General features: G+C 54.8%; 2 protein-coding genes across 5 annotated transcripts in view; one reads left to right on the top strand and one right to left on the bottom strand.

Annotated features, from left to right (window-relative positions):
- The window catches only part of KIAA0319L (KIAA0319 like), a 29462-nt gene extending 23699 nt beyond the window's left edge, over positions 1-5763 (bottom strand). The window contains exons 1-3 of one of the 3 annotated variants that reach the window (XM_039381572.1): positions 5445-5761; positions 4346-4512; positions 26-699 (exon numbers count right to left, since the gene is read on the bottom strand). In XM_039381572.1, the coding sequence (XP_039237506.1) occupies positions 26-699; positions 4346-4487 (816 nt within the window). In that variant the 5' untranslated portion in view covers positions 4488-4512; positions 5445-5761. Of the gene's footprint in view, positions 1-25; positions 703-4345; positions 4513-5444 lie in introns of all 3 variants that reach the window. The other 2 variants (XM_027719297.2, XM_027719298.2) reach the window with 2 other exon arrangements.
- On the top strand, positions 5665-9584 carry NCDN (neurochondrin). Of its 2 annotated transcripts, XM_039381573.1 has the most exons (7): positions 5665-5758; positions 5973-6090; positions 6460-7446; positions 7570-7796; positions 7972-8196; positions 8423-8565; positions 8866-9584. In XM_039381573.1, the coding sequence occupies exons 2-7, from the start codon at positions 5989-5991 to the stop codon at positions 9300-9302; spliced, it is 2121 nt and encodes a 706-aa protein (XP_039237507.1). In that variant the 5' UTR covers positions 5665-5758; positions 5973-5988; the 3' UTR covers positions 9303-9584. The 2 variants fall into 2 exon arrangements, with proteins under 2 accessions (XP_039237507.1, XP_027575147.2); XM_027719346.2 differs by lacking the exon at positions 5665-5758 and having other exon boundaries at positions 5928-6090.
- The last annotated feature ends 4666 nt before the right edge of the window (positions 9585-14250 follow it).

A 14250-nucleotide genomic window follows, 5' to 3' on the forward strand; every position in this document is an offset into this window, starting at 1 on the left:
AGGCAGCCCCAGCAACCACACTCACCTGGGGCACGTCGCCGTCGCCATCCCTCGACCTGTTCACATTATTGCTCTTGGGAGGGAACGGGCTTTTGGGGTTCTGCTTTCTTGGATTCTCCCCATTTTTCAGCAACTCTTGCTTCTGATTTTCTTTCTCAGGAGCAGCTCTGGCTGCCACTAAGTGCCTCAGCACCTGATCCTTCAAGCGCTCCGCTTCGCTCCGGCGGCTGCGGGATTTGCCGCCCGGTGCTCCGGCTGCAGCCTCGTGGCTGGAGCTCACTGCTGGATCCCTGCTCAGGAATTCCACCCTGCCACCCGCCAGGCTCCGCTTCTGGAATGATCTCCGCAGCCTTTCCTTGTCCCAGTCCAACCACATGTGAAACAAGGTCTTCGCGTCACCCTCCATCCGAAGGTCTGACGAGCGCTCTGTGCTCTTTGATTTCTTTAAAAACACCACAGCAGAGTCCGACAGGCCGGTCCTGTTGGGCTGGCACGTGCCAGGCACGGTGCAGTTCACCTGGATGCACATGTTTTCCAAGAACCAAAAGGCATCACAGGTGGGGCGCTGGCAGCAGGCGGCCTGGCAGGACTGCAGGGTGTGGAACCCTTCCAGAAGCTGCAGGTGGTGATCTGCCCACGATCTCAAACGGCCACCAAGCAGGATCTTCCCCGGCTCACACTTAGATCTGTTCCACTTTGCTTCTGGGAAATGGAGGGAAAGACAAACACACAATTCTCAGTCCTTTAAAGCAGTGGACAATGGATTCTCATCACTCGTGCCAAGGGGAATTTAGGGCACTGGAGTAACGTGGTAAAGAGGGTACAGGAGAGGAAATGGGGCTTCTCAATCTACATCTGGCCTCAGGATCCAGTAGTTACATGAGGTTTTAAGCAACAATCTGCTGCTCCCACCTCAGGGACCACCACCCTTCCCAACAGCAATGGAGCTACAGCATCTACAACAGAAGTGAAGACAGAAACACTCCTGTCTCAGAGGAGACCGAGGCACAGGCTGAGCAGGCCGAGGTCACACAGCAAGATCAGAGCCAGAAACTGAACCCAGAATCCCAAGTGCAGTTCCTCACTCTAACCAGCCTTGCCTCTCTGCCCAAAGCCTGCCTTGAAGGAGAACTCTGGAAACAGTGGCACAGGTTTGCTGCACAGTACAAAGGCATTTTTAACTCTTCCATGCTGACATCTGAGAATTTGCTTGTTTTGACTGAATTTGCTCCAACTCGGGAAGTTGTTCCACCTTCTAGAACAGGGGTCTGCAAGGCACAGCCTCACCACCTGCTCCACCATAGTGTTTCTCATTACAAAACCCCAAACATTTGACATAATTTCTATTAAGAGTCAAGTTACTCCAGGCCTCAGCTCTGCAGTAAAGCAGCAACTGCTTTGCATACGGATTTTTTTTCATGGCACGAAAATTTAGAGTGCTTGCAGGGATCAATGGATTAAAGGCTTCCAAAATTCAGAGCTCTGCAGATTAAGGACTCCCTAAAAATAGCCTAGTGACCTATGGGACTGTTACACTTGTGCTGTGTTCAGCATCCAAGGGATAGTAGGTCACTGGAAGATTAGTTTACAAACCATGTGGCTGGACTGGGAGTAGTGCAGCTGGAGAATATTGCTCCAGATCTGGCTCCCTGCCTGTCAGGAACGGAGTTCTTGAACACAACACAAATGGGAAACTATTAAAATAAAAGTCTGAATTTAAATTGTAATATCCTGATTGAGAATGCACTCAGCATCAGTAACCAAGTCATGGGGGAGCAGACAGGGAACCTCACACCTGAAATGTTGGACTGACAGTCCCTGGCAGCCCCGTGTCACAGGCACTGCCAGGGACACCCACCTGGCACCAACATGATGGGTCTGGAATCCGAAGGGAGTATGGAATGTGTGTACACACCAAACCCACGTGTATGTACACACACACACTCTCCACACTTGGAGAAACAATAGCAAATACAAGAATAACACCATTCCCCTTAATTTCAACAGGATCTTATCCACTCAGACTCAGTTTTGCCTAAAAACCTCACTTTCTGTTAAAGGTGAAGCACTGTCCCTAATATATCCTGTGCATAAGGGAAATGTGCTGCTTCCCACACCCCTAAAATCCCTCCTCCTCCTCAACCACTGCTCATCCATCTCTCCTCAGATGTCAGTCCTGGCTCACACTCAAATTAAGGTTTGATACAGAGTCAGTGAAATTCAGTAGCAGTTTCTGGTACCAGGCTTAGAACTGGAGCACACACAGAATGGGGCATATTTAAGAGAGAAATGTTCCCAGAGAAGATACCCCTTGTGAGAAAATCACTACCTAAAACAAGTATTATATTTATTCCTCTAAAATGTAAGGCCTGAATCCCCATAAGCATCTCCTCAACGTGCCAGAGCCACGATTTAGCCCAGATGACACAACAGTACCACGCTGAGAGCATTCTGCTAAAACAAGATTTGAATAATATTTTGACCAGATTTCATTTCCAGAACTCTGCTAATGCCCAGCTGGGATGTGTTTATTTGAAATTAGCCAATATAGTTTCTGAATTGCTGTACACAGACAGCTTAAAACTCAAATAACTCTCAGGAATGACTGAACCGAACAGACAACTCCCAACACGCCAGCCCAGCATTCCAGAAGTGCATTTTCCACAGAACTATATGGATTTTCACTTCTCATTTTCAAGTTTCATGGTCTTTGGTGGGCATCAAACATTCAGACAGCTCTAAGTGCCACGGCAGAAGGCAGAGCTCCTGAATCTACACTTGCACTTCATCTCTGGGGAGCAGGAATTTAATTTAATCTCTGAAAAGCAGAAATGTCCCCGAGGACGAGTTCCCCCCTAAGCCCAGCACCACACAAGTCACAAGACACACACACTGTGGGTGTGCTCAGTCACTTCTTCATATTGGTTTTGTCCTATCAGTGCAGAAAACACTGCTCTTCCCAGGAACTCAGGAGTTCCTGTCCCAGGCACGCAGCTCCCAGCCCAGCTGAACAGCAGGGGAATGGAACACACGGGAACAGCTTCTATTAATAATCTCAGGTTCACAGACCTGCTCAGGCAGCTGATCCTGCCTGATATCAGATTAATGATTAAAGACTCGACGCTGTGGACTTTCTAAACCTGCCCCACGTCAGCCAGTTATGTCAACACAGCTCCCCTTGCGTAACTCCAGACGGCCCCGCTCCTTCCTAGGCAGCCACAACTCCTCCTCAGCTCCACAGACTTCGCTGCCTGAGCGACACAAGCAAGCCCAAAACAACAAAAACTCTGCAATGGAAAAAGTGTCCACATCAGGGCAACTATGCCCATATAATTATATTTATTCCAGCCCACGCAGCGGCCTTAATTTAACGGAACTTTCATTCATTTAAGGGTTGGAGTTGATGATCTCAGAGGTGTTTTCCAACCTTAACGACTCTGTGATTCCTGGTGTTAACTCTCCCAAGCAGAACAGCTCTCAAACACACCAGCATGTTCTGAACACCCTCTAGGAGTGACACAGGAGCTCCAACTCTGAACTTCCAAGAAATTACTGAGGACAGGAAGTGCACACAGGACAAGGTAACACACACCATCCAAGCACACAGTGCTCAGAACCCTTTGCCAAGACCAGGAACACAAATATGTCTTTCCAGGTACTAAATAAGCTTATTAAGGTCACGCAGCTCGTTAGCTTAATTAAATCTGCCACCGGGAACTGTCCAGGAAGGTCCAGTGAGACAACAGGGATGCTGCAACAGTCTGTAGAACACGTCCACATCACTGGGAAACAAAGCAAAATCCCCTTCCCAAACCAAACACCACACAACCCATTAGGAAAACCTCCATCCAAGCCACTAACTGGAGCAGGAGGTTGCTTACTCAAGTTTGAGCAGGAAATAAAAGAAACAAACAGAACCATTGCCTGAAGGCAAATAAAGATTATTGACACACTGTGCCTGGGGAGAGAGTTAAACATCTGAGGGCCAAAAAACATTCCTGCCTTTCGAAATTGCTGTGAGTGTTCCTTAGAATGTTTTCCAGATAATGCTTTGTTCCATTTGCAAAAAAAATAAGGTCAGGGAAAGCTCTCTCTGAGATACAGGCTACACTTTAGAGAGCTCATTTAGTAACTGGTAAGGGTGAGGTTTTGACTGGTTTTGGTTTAAAAAAAAACCAATGGTTTTGTTTTTTCGTTTAAAAAATCAATTTAAAAAAAAATCAAAAAAACAAAGCTACAATGTTTAACAACAAACCATTTCACTTTCAGAATATTTTAAACGAGTGAGAGGGATAAATATCATACAGAACCACATGCCCAGTCCCAGAGAGAACAGCAGACTCACCTGCTGAGGAGCACAAGGCACACAGGCAAGAGCACAGGCAGAACAGCTGCACAATTCCCAGTTCCCTCACAACTCTTCCCAGGCAGTGTCGTGACAGGAATCGGGCGCTGATGCTGGACTTGGCTTCTAACCTCTTCTCCATGGCCTCTGTGGGCAGCAGCGGGGTTCTAGAAACACAGAGGGCATGAAACACAAACCACCCCCTGGCAGCTGAAATGCTCCTTCACAGCTCCAGCAGTCTGTGGTGGAACAGGAACGTCTAATCTGCTGTGATTAGTCCAGCTGCTGCTAAGGAACTATCAATGTCTGACACCAAAGTGAAATCTGGGCTGGCACAGCTCCCAGTGCTGAGTGCAGAGGGCCTGTCCCTTGTGACTTCCTGCCCCAGACCCCACTTTTCCATCTAATACCACAGTCCCCTGGATTGCCGGCGGGCACCGGGGAAGTTTCAGTTTCAAACACGGCCCAGGAATGGACAGAGCAGCAGCACGAGGGTAACACAGACAAGCCCAGCACATCTGCCCAGAGATGTCACCGAGCGTGGTGCTGCCCGGCGCCAGCCAGAAACAGGGACCCACAGCCCTGGTTTGCTTCTTATTTTGCTCCACAGGGCAGGGATCACCAATCGGCCTTTCTGATGCCAAAGGCTCTTTTACAGCCTCAGATGTTAATTAAATGTGTATCACCTCTTTGAGGTACCAAAACATTAATTGTACCATAGGTATTAAATATCACCTATTTTTAAAGAGTAACGGAGCACCATCAGGCACTAAGCTGGCACTAAACCTGCCAGCTCTGAAGAATCCAGAGGGAATGCTGTTACAGGGAATGCTCCAACAGCGAACCAGACCCACCAGCGCTGCTCAAACACAGCGCCTGCTACACCGCCAGGAATCTCACTCGAACCGTCCTCAGCAGGGCAGGGACGGGCACGGGAGGGAAACTCCACGGGGGGAGACGCGAACCCGCGGCCGCTCCGCCAACAGGTCCCCGAGGAAACTTTCCGACCCCCTCCAGCCCCCGGTCCCACACCCGCCCCGGAGCCCCCCTGGCCGGGCCCGGGCCCCGCGGGAGGCGGCAGCGGGAGGCTGGTACGTACCAGGGGCTCATGGCGAGGCGAGGCGGCTCCTCGGCGGCTCCTCAGGCGGGCGCCGGGCCCCGGGCGCGGCTCCAGCGCGGCGGGCCCGGGGGCAGCGCGGCCTCCCGCCCCGCGGCCATGGCAGCGCCCGCGCACCCTCACCCGGAAGCTGAACCGCCACGGCAGCGCGGCTGGGCCCGGCCGTACGCGGCCAGTGCCGGGGCAGCGCAGCCGGGGCCGTGCAGCCGCCGGTGCCACCGCTCACTCCCTCACCGCCCTCCCCGCCGGCCCCGGTGACACCGGGCGGGGCGGGCGCGGAGGCCGCGCAGCCACAGGTGATTTGCCCACAGTTCGGCCGCGGAGGCGGCGGCTTCGGGCACCGCCCAACAAGGAGGCCGGCGGTTGGCCGGCGGTGCGGGGGCGGCGCGCGGATTGGCTGGAGGGGCCGCACGCGGCTGTGGGCGGGGCGCCGCCAGGGGAAGGGCAGGAGCCGGGAGGGGAAGGGCTGAGGGGAGGCTGCCGGGGTTTCTCCCTATCCCCGTCCTTCAGCCGCTGCTTTCCGACCATGGCCTCGGACTCCGGGGACGGGCACGCCACGCTGAAGCGGTGCCTCGGTGTGCTCAGGGACGCGAGGAACGACAGCGAGCAGTTCGCGGCGCTGCTCCTGGTGAGGAACCGCGGCATCGCCTCGGGGGCGGGCAGAGGGGAGGCCCAGTCCCCTGCTGGACACCGGAGTGCCCGGGAGACGCGGGCGGATGGGGATTGGGAGATCTGAGCAAGATGCGTCAGTGCCTTGGGATTCCCATCAGCAAGGCGAGGGAGCCTGGCCTCGGCCTGGGTGTGCGGAGGATGGGTCAGAGCTGCCACACTGGAACACCCTGGCAAACCTCTGGATCAGGGCCTGGACCAAGTGCCCGCTCGGGGGGTGCTTCCCTGTTCGAATTAAAGCTGTTCAGGCCTCTGATTTGCCCGTCCAGTCCTGTAAATGTGCAAACCCTCCTGCTATTCTCACTCTCACTCCTGGTTTGCCTTGCAGGTGACCAAAGCGGTCAGAGCCGGGGAGGTGGACGCCAGGACCCGCCGGCAGATCTTCGATGCCATCGGATTCACGTTCCCGACCCGGCTGCTGATCTCGGGGCAGCCCCCGCCCGGCTGCCCCCCACACACCTTCCGCGCCCTCGGCCTCACGCTGCTCGCTTGCTTCTGCACCGACCCGGAGCTGGCTGGGCACTCCCAGGTCCTCAACAAAATCCCCACCTTCAACGAGATCCTGCTTTCCCCCTGCCCCCCCGACAGCACGTCCATGGTGGATGATGTGTACCAGTGCCTGAGCGCTGTCCTGGCCACAGCCAGGGGCCCCAGGGAGCTGGTGGCCAAAGGGACGGTGTCTGCTCTGTGCCAGGCCTACCTGAGCGGCGGGCACGGCTCTGATCGTGCCCTGACGCTGCTCCAGGGGCTGTTGGCCGTAGCAGAGGCCAGGTGCTGGCAGAGGGACGCTCCACAGCTCCTGGCCGTGCTCAGCAAGCTCTCCGGTGACTTCCTCAAGGCTGAGGACATGACCAAGTTTGAGCTGTGCGAGGTTCTGCCTCACTTCATCCCCCTGTCAGCTCCGCTCACGCAGGACTCGCAGGGCTCCGAGTGCCTCCACAGGGTTTACAGAGGGCTGGCTGACATTTTGGGCAGCAAACTGAGCCAGTCGCAGCGGGACCCCGCGCTGAAGCTCGCGGCCGGCCTCGTGCAGGCCTGTGGGGCAGAGTGGATCCCAGCAGGGAGTGCTGGCAGCAAGTTCCTGGCCTTGCTGGTGAACCTGGCTTGTGTGGAGGTCCGCCTGACCCTGGAGGAGCCAGATCCCATGGAGCTGGAGGGCAAGAAAGAAGTGGTGACAGCCTGCTATGTCCTTATGGAGTTGGGGATCCAGGAGTGCCTGAGGGAAGAGAACCCACTGCTGGGCGAGGTGCAAAAAATGCAGCTCATGAGGATTATGGAGGAGGCATTTGGAGCTGTAATATTCTACCTGAGACAGGTAATGCAGGGCTTGGAATGAAAAGCAGGTTTTGGGGGTGCCTCTTGGCCCACCGTGGCTTCCAGACCTGTGGTAGTTCGATGCACAGTGACCCTAAAGTGTCACTTTGCTTTCTTCATGCAGGTTAAACAGGAGGAGCTACAAGATCCTTTCATATTTGCCTCTGTTCGAGTCCTTGGAGCCTGGATGGCAGAGGAAACATCGTCCCTCAAGCAGGAAATCTGTGAGCTCTTGCCCTTCCTTGTTCATTATGCCAGGAAGCTTTTCAAGGAGGGCAGCCCAGCTGTGAGCCTTCCCCAGGCAGAGCTGGGCAGCACTGAGGGCCCTGCCTTACCCCAGGATGCTCTGAGGTGAGTATTTTAAGCACAGAGCTGTTGCATTTTAGCACAGCCCTGCTCAAATATTTTTCTGTTTTCCATTCTCCCCTCAGTGCTGATTCCATGGGGTTTTTTCCCCCCTGGATGGATATAAATGCAGGGCTTAGACCCATTCTGCCTCATGCTTCCAATTTCTTTCCCCTTCCAGATTTCTGCTACCTGGTTTTTGCCATCTGACAGCAGAGGACAGGCCCCGGGCCATCCTGGTCTCCCAAGGGGCACCAGCACTGCTGTGTGAGTACTTCCTCCGTCAGTGGCAGGTTCTGAGCTCTGAGCCCGCGGCCCCAGCACCCCTGACGAGCACTGAGATGAGCCTACAGACCTTGTGTGGGATTTTCCTCAACCTGGTGGTGACTGCTCCGGACCTGGTCAGGTAACAGAGCTGTGGGAAGGAACTGAGCTCTGAGGTTGGCAGTGGGAAGAAAAAGGAGGGTGCCTTGTGCAGTGTGCCCGAGGATCCGTTAACACGCCACGCTGAAAAGGGATGTTCCTTTTTCAACCCCAGTTTCATCACATTTTTGGTGCTGCATTTAACCTTGACATTTTCAGGTGCCTCTGGCTGTGCTCAGGAAATGTCTCGGGGTTTGTTTTCTCTCTAGGCGAGACAAAACCTTTTCCTCCTTGATGGATGTGTTGCTGAAGTCTCTCCCACTTCTGCTGCCCCAGGAGCATCACCTGGTTCTGGCGGCGAACGTTGCCACTCTGGGGCTGATGCTGGCCAGGATCCTCGCAGGCTCAGCAGGTGAGAGGAGCTCCCACTGGCAAAGCCCACATTGCTCTGCACAGGTGGGTGGCCTGGAGAAAGAAAATAGAAGGGAAACTGGTCCGGTTTATCATTGGAAAAGTGACAAACCAAAAATCTGGGGGAGCAAGGAATATGCAGAACATTCAGCAGGTTGATGTGCTGGGATTAAGAGATTTCTAGGGCAGGAGGACATTGTCCTGCTCTCCCTGGAAGCCCTGCTGCACACAGACCCACCACAGGGCCCCCCTTTGACTGAGCAAGTTTTATGTTGAGTTACTAATTCCCTTTTTCTCCCAGCCCTTCAGGAAACACAGTCCACCAAGGAGTTTTTTGGAGCCGCCCTTCGGTTCCTCTCGCAGGCCCACACGGCCCAGGCAGATCCCGGCAGTGACAGCCTGGCTGTGGCCGTGTCTCCTGCCTACACGAGTGCCTGGGATGACATCCGGGAGCTGTGGTTCCTGGGAATGCAGGCCCTGGCCGGCTGCATCCCGCTCTTCCCGTGGCTGCCGCCGGCCGTGCTCCGGGCGCGCTGGCTGGAAGGGCTCTCGGAGCTGCTGTCCCGTGTCTCTCCAGCCTCCCTGGACTTTGAGCTCATCACCGCCTTCCAGGGCGTGCTGGTGGAGCTGGCCAGAGCCAGTGAGCCCTGCAGGGATGTGATCCTGGCCCACCACGGCACGGAATGGGCCAACCTGTACGGAATGGCAGCTCTGGAACAGTGTCTGGCCGAGCAGTGAGGAGCCGCCAGCACCCTGGGTGGGAAATGAAGCCAGACACCTGCACGAAGTCTGTTCAGCACTTCTGTGCCAGGTGGGCACAAAGGAAACCATTTCACTGACCAAAACCAAAACTGGAGTCGTGCAGCAGAGCCTGGCAGGATTGGCACTGTCCACACCCTGGTGTGCAGAACTGCTGCTGCCTCAGAACGTTTCACCCCTGCTTGACCTGCTGTCAGGATTTCTCTGTAAAAACAGCCTGTTTTGTTATTAAAGATATTTTCTGTCGCTTTGTTTTTCAAACTCCTCAGTGCTGGGATTTCTTTTTGCCCAAGGCTCTGACAGGTTGCCTGCTGCTCCCATTAACATTGTCACAATTTTGTCACAGTAAGCCCTGCAGGTTGTCACCTTATTTTCTGTGGGTCCTGCACATGTTAGTAACTTGGCACTACACATAGAACCCTACAAAAGCCAGAAATGGGAAAAGCTTCAGTATTTACTGATAGTGAGAATAACTCCTTGTAACTTCAAGATGTTGTGCTGCAGGGTGACCCCCACCACTCATATCCACCACTGATACCATCATCCCAAATTCACACCTAGAAAACCTTCCCAGCACCACTTGCTTTGCCTGTTTTGCCCCACAAAACACCTGCACAAAGCACATCCATGGGGATTTGTGTTTGCTCCCTCTTGCTGCCAGGATGGGACGTACAGGGGGAGTTTTCACAAGATTAGGGGTTCAACCTGCAAAGGAGGTTCCACCCACCTTGGCTCTTTTTAGGTTGTGAAAGTAGAAATGAGTGAATTCCCCCTCACTCCCCACACATAAGGAATACTCTGTATTACGGAAGAGAAAGGCCACGTGTACCATGGAGTAAATAATTTTGCAGCCTGGGCTGCCAGCTCCTGGGTACTCCGTAATCCCGAGGATAACTCCCAGAAGGAGCAGCCGGACCGGGTGGCTGACACGGCTGGCTCCATCCGAGCGGAGCTCCCTGCTCCCACTTTTCCACCAGGTGTCAGCCGAGGAGTTCTCTGGGAGCTGCAGCCTCGCCGGGACCGGCTCTGCTGCCAGCCCAAGGCGTTGATCAAAACTCCTCCCGGGGCGCTGTGCAATCGCCTCAAGGGAAAATCAAGCGAGGAGCCGCCTAAACGGAGGGCTGGCTCTGGCTGTGTTCCTGCTTTACACCATGTTTTTGTCTCATTGCTTTACCAGAGCAAGTGCCTCACACAGCTGGAGAGGAGGCTGTTGCTCAGGGAAGGTGTCTTCCTCATGTTTCCAGCTCAGCCCTGACCAGTCAGCACAAGTTGGGACAAAGGCAGGTGCTCCCAGCAGAGCAGTGGGAGCCAAACAGGCAAATGAGCCTCCTGGCCTTGGAAAAGAGCAGAACTCTGCGGAGTGTGGGCTGGGAGAGGCTCCCCATCCTGCCAGGAACACATCCCTGCACCACAGGGAAACATCAGCGTGTAGGAAGGGTCAGGAACACATTGCAGAGCCAGGAAAAAAAAGCACCCAAACCCTCAAATCCTTTACCTTCAAGTGTTCCTGGTCCTGTAGCTCTCCTGCCTCTGGTCAGGGTGTGTGGGCTTCCCATAAACGACAGCACTCATTAGTGCTAATGAGAGATACAATCCATGTCAGCAGGAGGGTGCTCTGCTCTCCCCAGTGTGGTGCTGGGCTCACTGCAGGCAGCTGATCTGGCTTGGCCTGGGTTCATCCCTGCAGGCAGAGGTTGGAGCTCCCACAACACTTGACCAGAAATCCAGCCTGGACCCACAGGACCCCATCCAACACCTCCACCTGGAGGCCTTTGGCTGCTGGATTTACTTCTCAGAGAGGCTACCTGGGAGCAAATCAAGAGCCCAGGGAAGTTCTCCAGCTTTATCCCTCCCCACATCCTGTGGAGGGGGGTTTGGCCACCAGCAGGTGCCTGGAGACGAGCCCCCGCCCCTCATTCTCACACTCTTCCATGCAAAGTCCCGTCAGGCAGGACCATCCATGCCCTGCCAAAGCTGGAGCCTCCCAGAGACCCTGATGGCTCATCATATACTCCTGTCTTTGCATGACACAAGACACACTCCTCACAAGCTCCTCCCAGATGACAGAGGAAGGGGTGAGACACCCTCCTTGCTCTGGGATGTTACTGGGCTGAGTGCCAGAGGAGCTCCTTGAGCAACGCCAGCACCTTCCAAACCCATTCTCAGACAGAGCACCCCTAAAGGGCTGTTTTCTCTTCCCGAGACCGGGCTCTGACGACTGTGAGCGCAGCACGTTCAGGAGGGGAGGGCACTGAGCTGGTGGAGGCCTCTTGCCACGTGGGCACCTCCTTTGGCTCCGCGTGTGCCGCTTGGCAGGCCCTGGCACGCCCGGGTGGCTCAGCCCACGCGAGGGAGATGGTACCCTGGCAGCCTGGCAGAGGCTTCAAAGGCTGCAGGGTGTCCTCAGCCACCCCGAGCCCTGCAACCCCAACCGCAGGTTCTGCCGCTGGCACCCACGGGCACCGATCCTCCAGTGCCAGAGAGGTGGATGTGGCATCACCTAATGCCCCCTCTCTGCCAGAGATCCCAGCACGGAGTGGGATTGCAGCCAGTACACCCTGAGTAAGCTGTGCTTCATCTCCCAGTGCACTCCCAACACCAGGACGAGCTCTCCAGGAACAAGCTGATCCTTCACTGTGCTCTGACAAGATGGACAAGGCCCCAGAGGAGCAGGTTCACATTCTGTTTTGCTTTGACAGCTTAAATGTCATAACACCATTGCAAACCCAACCATGGCATATGTTAACTTACAGAGTTCATTAATCTCACCCCAAAAGCACCGGTAATAAAATTAAATATGTCATAAGGTTGTTATTTGGCTGCTGCACTGCAGGAACCCAGCACAGCCCCCTCCCTCCTGCTGCGAGATGTAGCTGGATGGTGAGCGTGGAGGCCTGAGCAGAGAGGGGGGTGCCCTGTTCCCTGCCCACCCCTCAGCACGGTCCTAGTCCTCCCCAGGGCCCTGCCTGGCTCTCCAGACCCATAGCAAGGAGATTCCTTCCCCACCTAGATTCCCGGGAAAGGGACTTGGGAATTGATAGGAGCAGTGTGCATTTCCCTGAGGTCTTGGTGGGAGCTGGGCTTCTGGAGAAGAACTGGTCCGTCGTTGGCTGGGAAAGAGCTCTGCTCACACACTCCTGTCTCTGTGCTCCCACTGCTCTGCTTGGTTGGTATTTTTGTTGCTGACCCCCAGGAGCAGAGGTTGCTGCCTCAAGCCCCTCACATGCTCCTGGAAGTGCCAACACACACGTTGATCTCCTGGGAAGGAGCTCTGGGACCTTTGTTACAAAACCAGTTTTTCAGAGATTTCTGGCTTGGGTGCAAACACAACGAGTGGTCCCTGGGTGGGGACCTGGCCCAGATCCACAGAAAATGCTCCCCATAGCAGGGGGGCAAGGGGGCAGCTCTCGTGTTGAGGACCTCAGCAGGATCATGTCACTGTCAGCAAACACAAAGGACCTTTGGCAGAACAAAACACAAGCACAGCTGGATAAAGAGCAGGTAGTGGGGAGCTACGTTTGAGTGTCCTGTGCTCAGGTGACCCCAGCAACTGCTCTGGCCAGGCTGAACCAGTAGCAGAACCAGGCAGCTGCTGGGACATCGTGTGTGCAGCCCCCCGTGTAACAGTCCTGGGCCCTGCCTGGGGCCTTGGGACAGCAGGTTAAAGTGAGTAATTGTCACCACAGGTGGCTTAAGAGGTGCCTCCTGCCATGGGAGACCCAGGGGTTTGGTTTGCCCTCATCACCAGGTGGGTGCTGTACAGAGGGGCTGGGGCAGGGAGGGACTTGGTCATCTTGCAAGTACTATTTGGGTGCTCTCAGGTCCCTGTCTCCTTCCTGGGCACCGCTGCCCTGGGCTGGGGAGGGTGAGACCCCCTGGCAGCCCTACAGCCCCGCAGCTCCCAGCTCCTCACCCCAGCCCACCGTGTCGCCACGAGCCCGGTTTGCCCAGCGTGTTCTGTGGGTGGCAGTGGGGCAGCTTTGCCTTTTGTTTTTCCTTCCCTTTGTCTGTGAGTGTTGCAGGTTTCCTCTGCTCTGTCTCATTCTTGGGTGGAAACACGATTTCCCTCTGAGCTGCTGCCAGGGACCATCCTCCTGCTCACCCACGGTCCCACAAAGGTCGGCTCACAGCCCTTCCCGCCTGGATTTTGCACAGTTTCACCTCTTTCAGATGAATAAAGACTCAGCATTATACGGACTAGATGAGTGAGGGATGTTAAGAATGAACTGGAACATAACTGCAAAATACAGCATATCCAATCCAATTTTTCCTAGCAAATGAAACGGATCTGGTGGAAAATAAATACAGAACTTCCAGGAGCAGCGTCCTTGAAGAGCATTTGAGGGGGATGAAGAGATTTGAATGGATCAACCCTCTACACCTCTGCACATCCCTCCTCCCTCCCTTAAATGCCATCTTTAACAGAAATAAATTAGAATAAACGATCAGCTCTTGCCTCCTAAAGACAGGTGGCAGGGTAATATTAAAAGAAATGAATAAAAATTCATTTAATGAGCATTGTTAATTAAACCTGGAAATCAAAGAGGTCTGAGTTGTGGGAATTCAGAGGAAAAATGAAAATGAAGGGAGCTGTAGCTCGGGGCGGGAAGAGTGGAATTAAATTAACTGCAGTGTGGGGTTGTGTTTGTTGATGTCGATCACACGGCACAGCGTGTTACAGCTGCGGGTGAAGGGTTTGTGCTCTGCTTCACCCAAAACCCGCTGCCAGTGGAACCTCCCGCCCAGCCACGGGCGCCCCGCGGGTGGCACGGTGAGACCGCGGGGACCCGCCACCCCACAGCCCGGCCACGGCGCCCGTGGGCTGCGGGGAGCTGTGACCGTGGGTGTCCGAGCGCCGCGAGTGTGTGTCGGGGTGTGAGAGTGGGCGAGTGTGCCCGTGCGGGTGGGCATCCCCGCGCAGGGCCGT

This window comes from Pipra filicauda, unplaced genomic scaffold, assembly GCF_003945595.2.
Source record: "Pipra filicauda isolate LSUMZ 115617 unplaced genomic scaffold, ASM394559v2 scaffold232_size1229904_pilon, whole genome shotgun sequence".
In the NCBI taxonomy this organism is placed as follows: Eukaryota; Metazoa; Chordata; class Aves; order Passeriformes; family Pipridae; genus Pipra; species Pipra filicauda.

Coding starts and splice junctions, on each gene's coding strand:
- NCDN (XM_039381573.1), top strand. CDS start 5,989: ATGGCCTCGGACTCCGGGGACGGGCACGCCACGCTGAAGCGGTGCCTC. Junction 6,091..6,459: donor AGTTCGCGGCGCTGCTCCTG/GTGAGGAACCGC, acceptor TTTGCCTTGCAG/GTGACCAAAGCGGTCAGAGC. Junction 8,566..8,865: donor GATCCTCGCAGGCTCAGCAG/GTGAGAGGAGCT, acceptor TTTTTCTCCCAG/CCCTTCAGGAAACACAGTCC.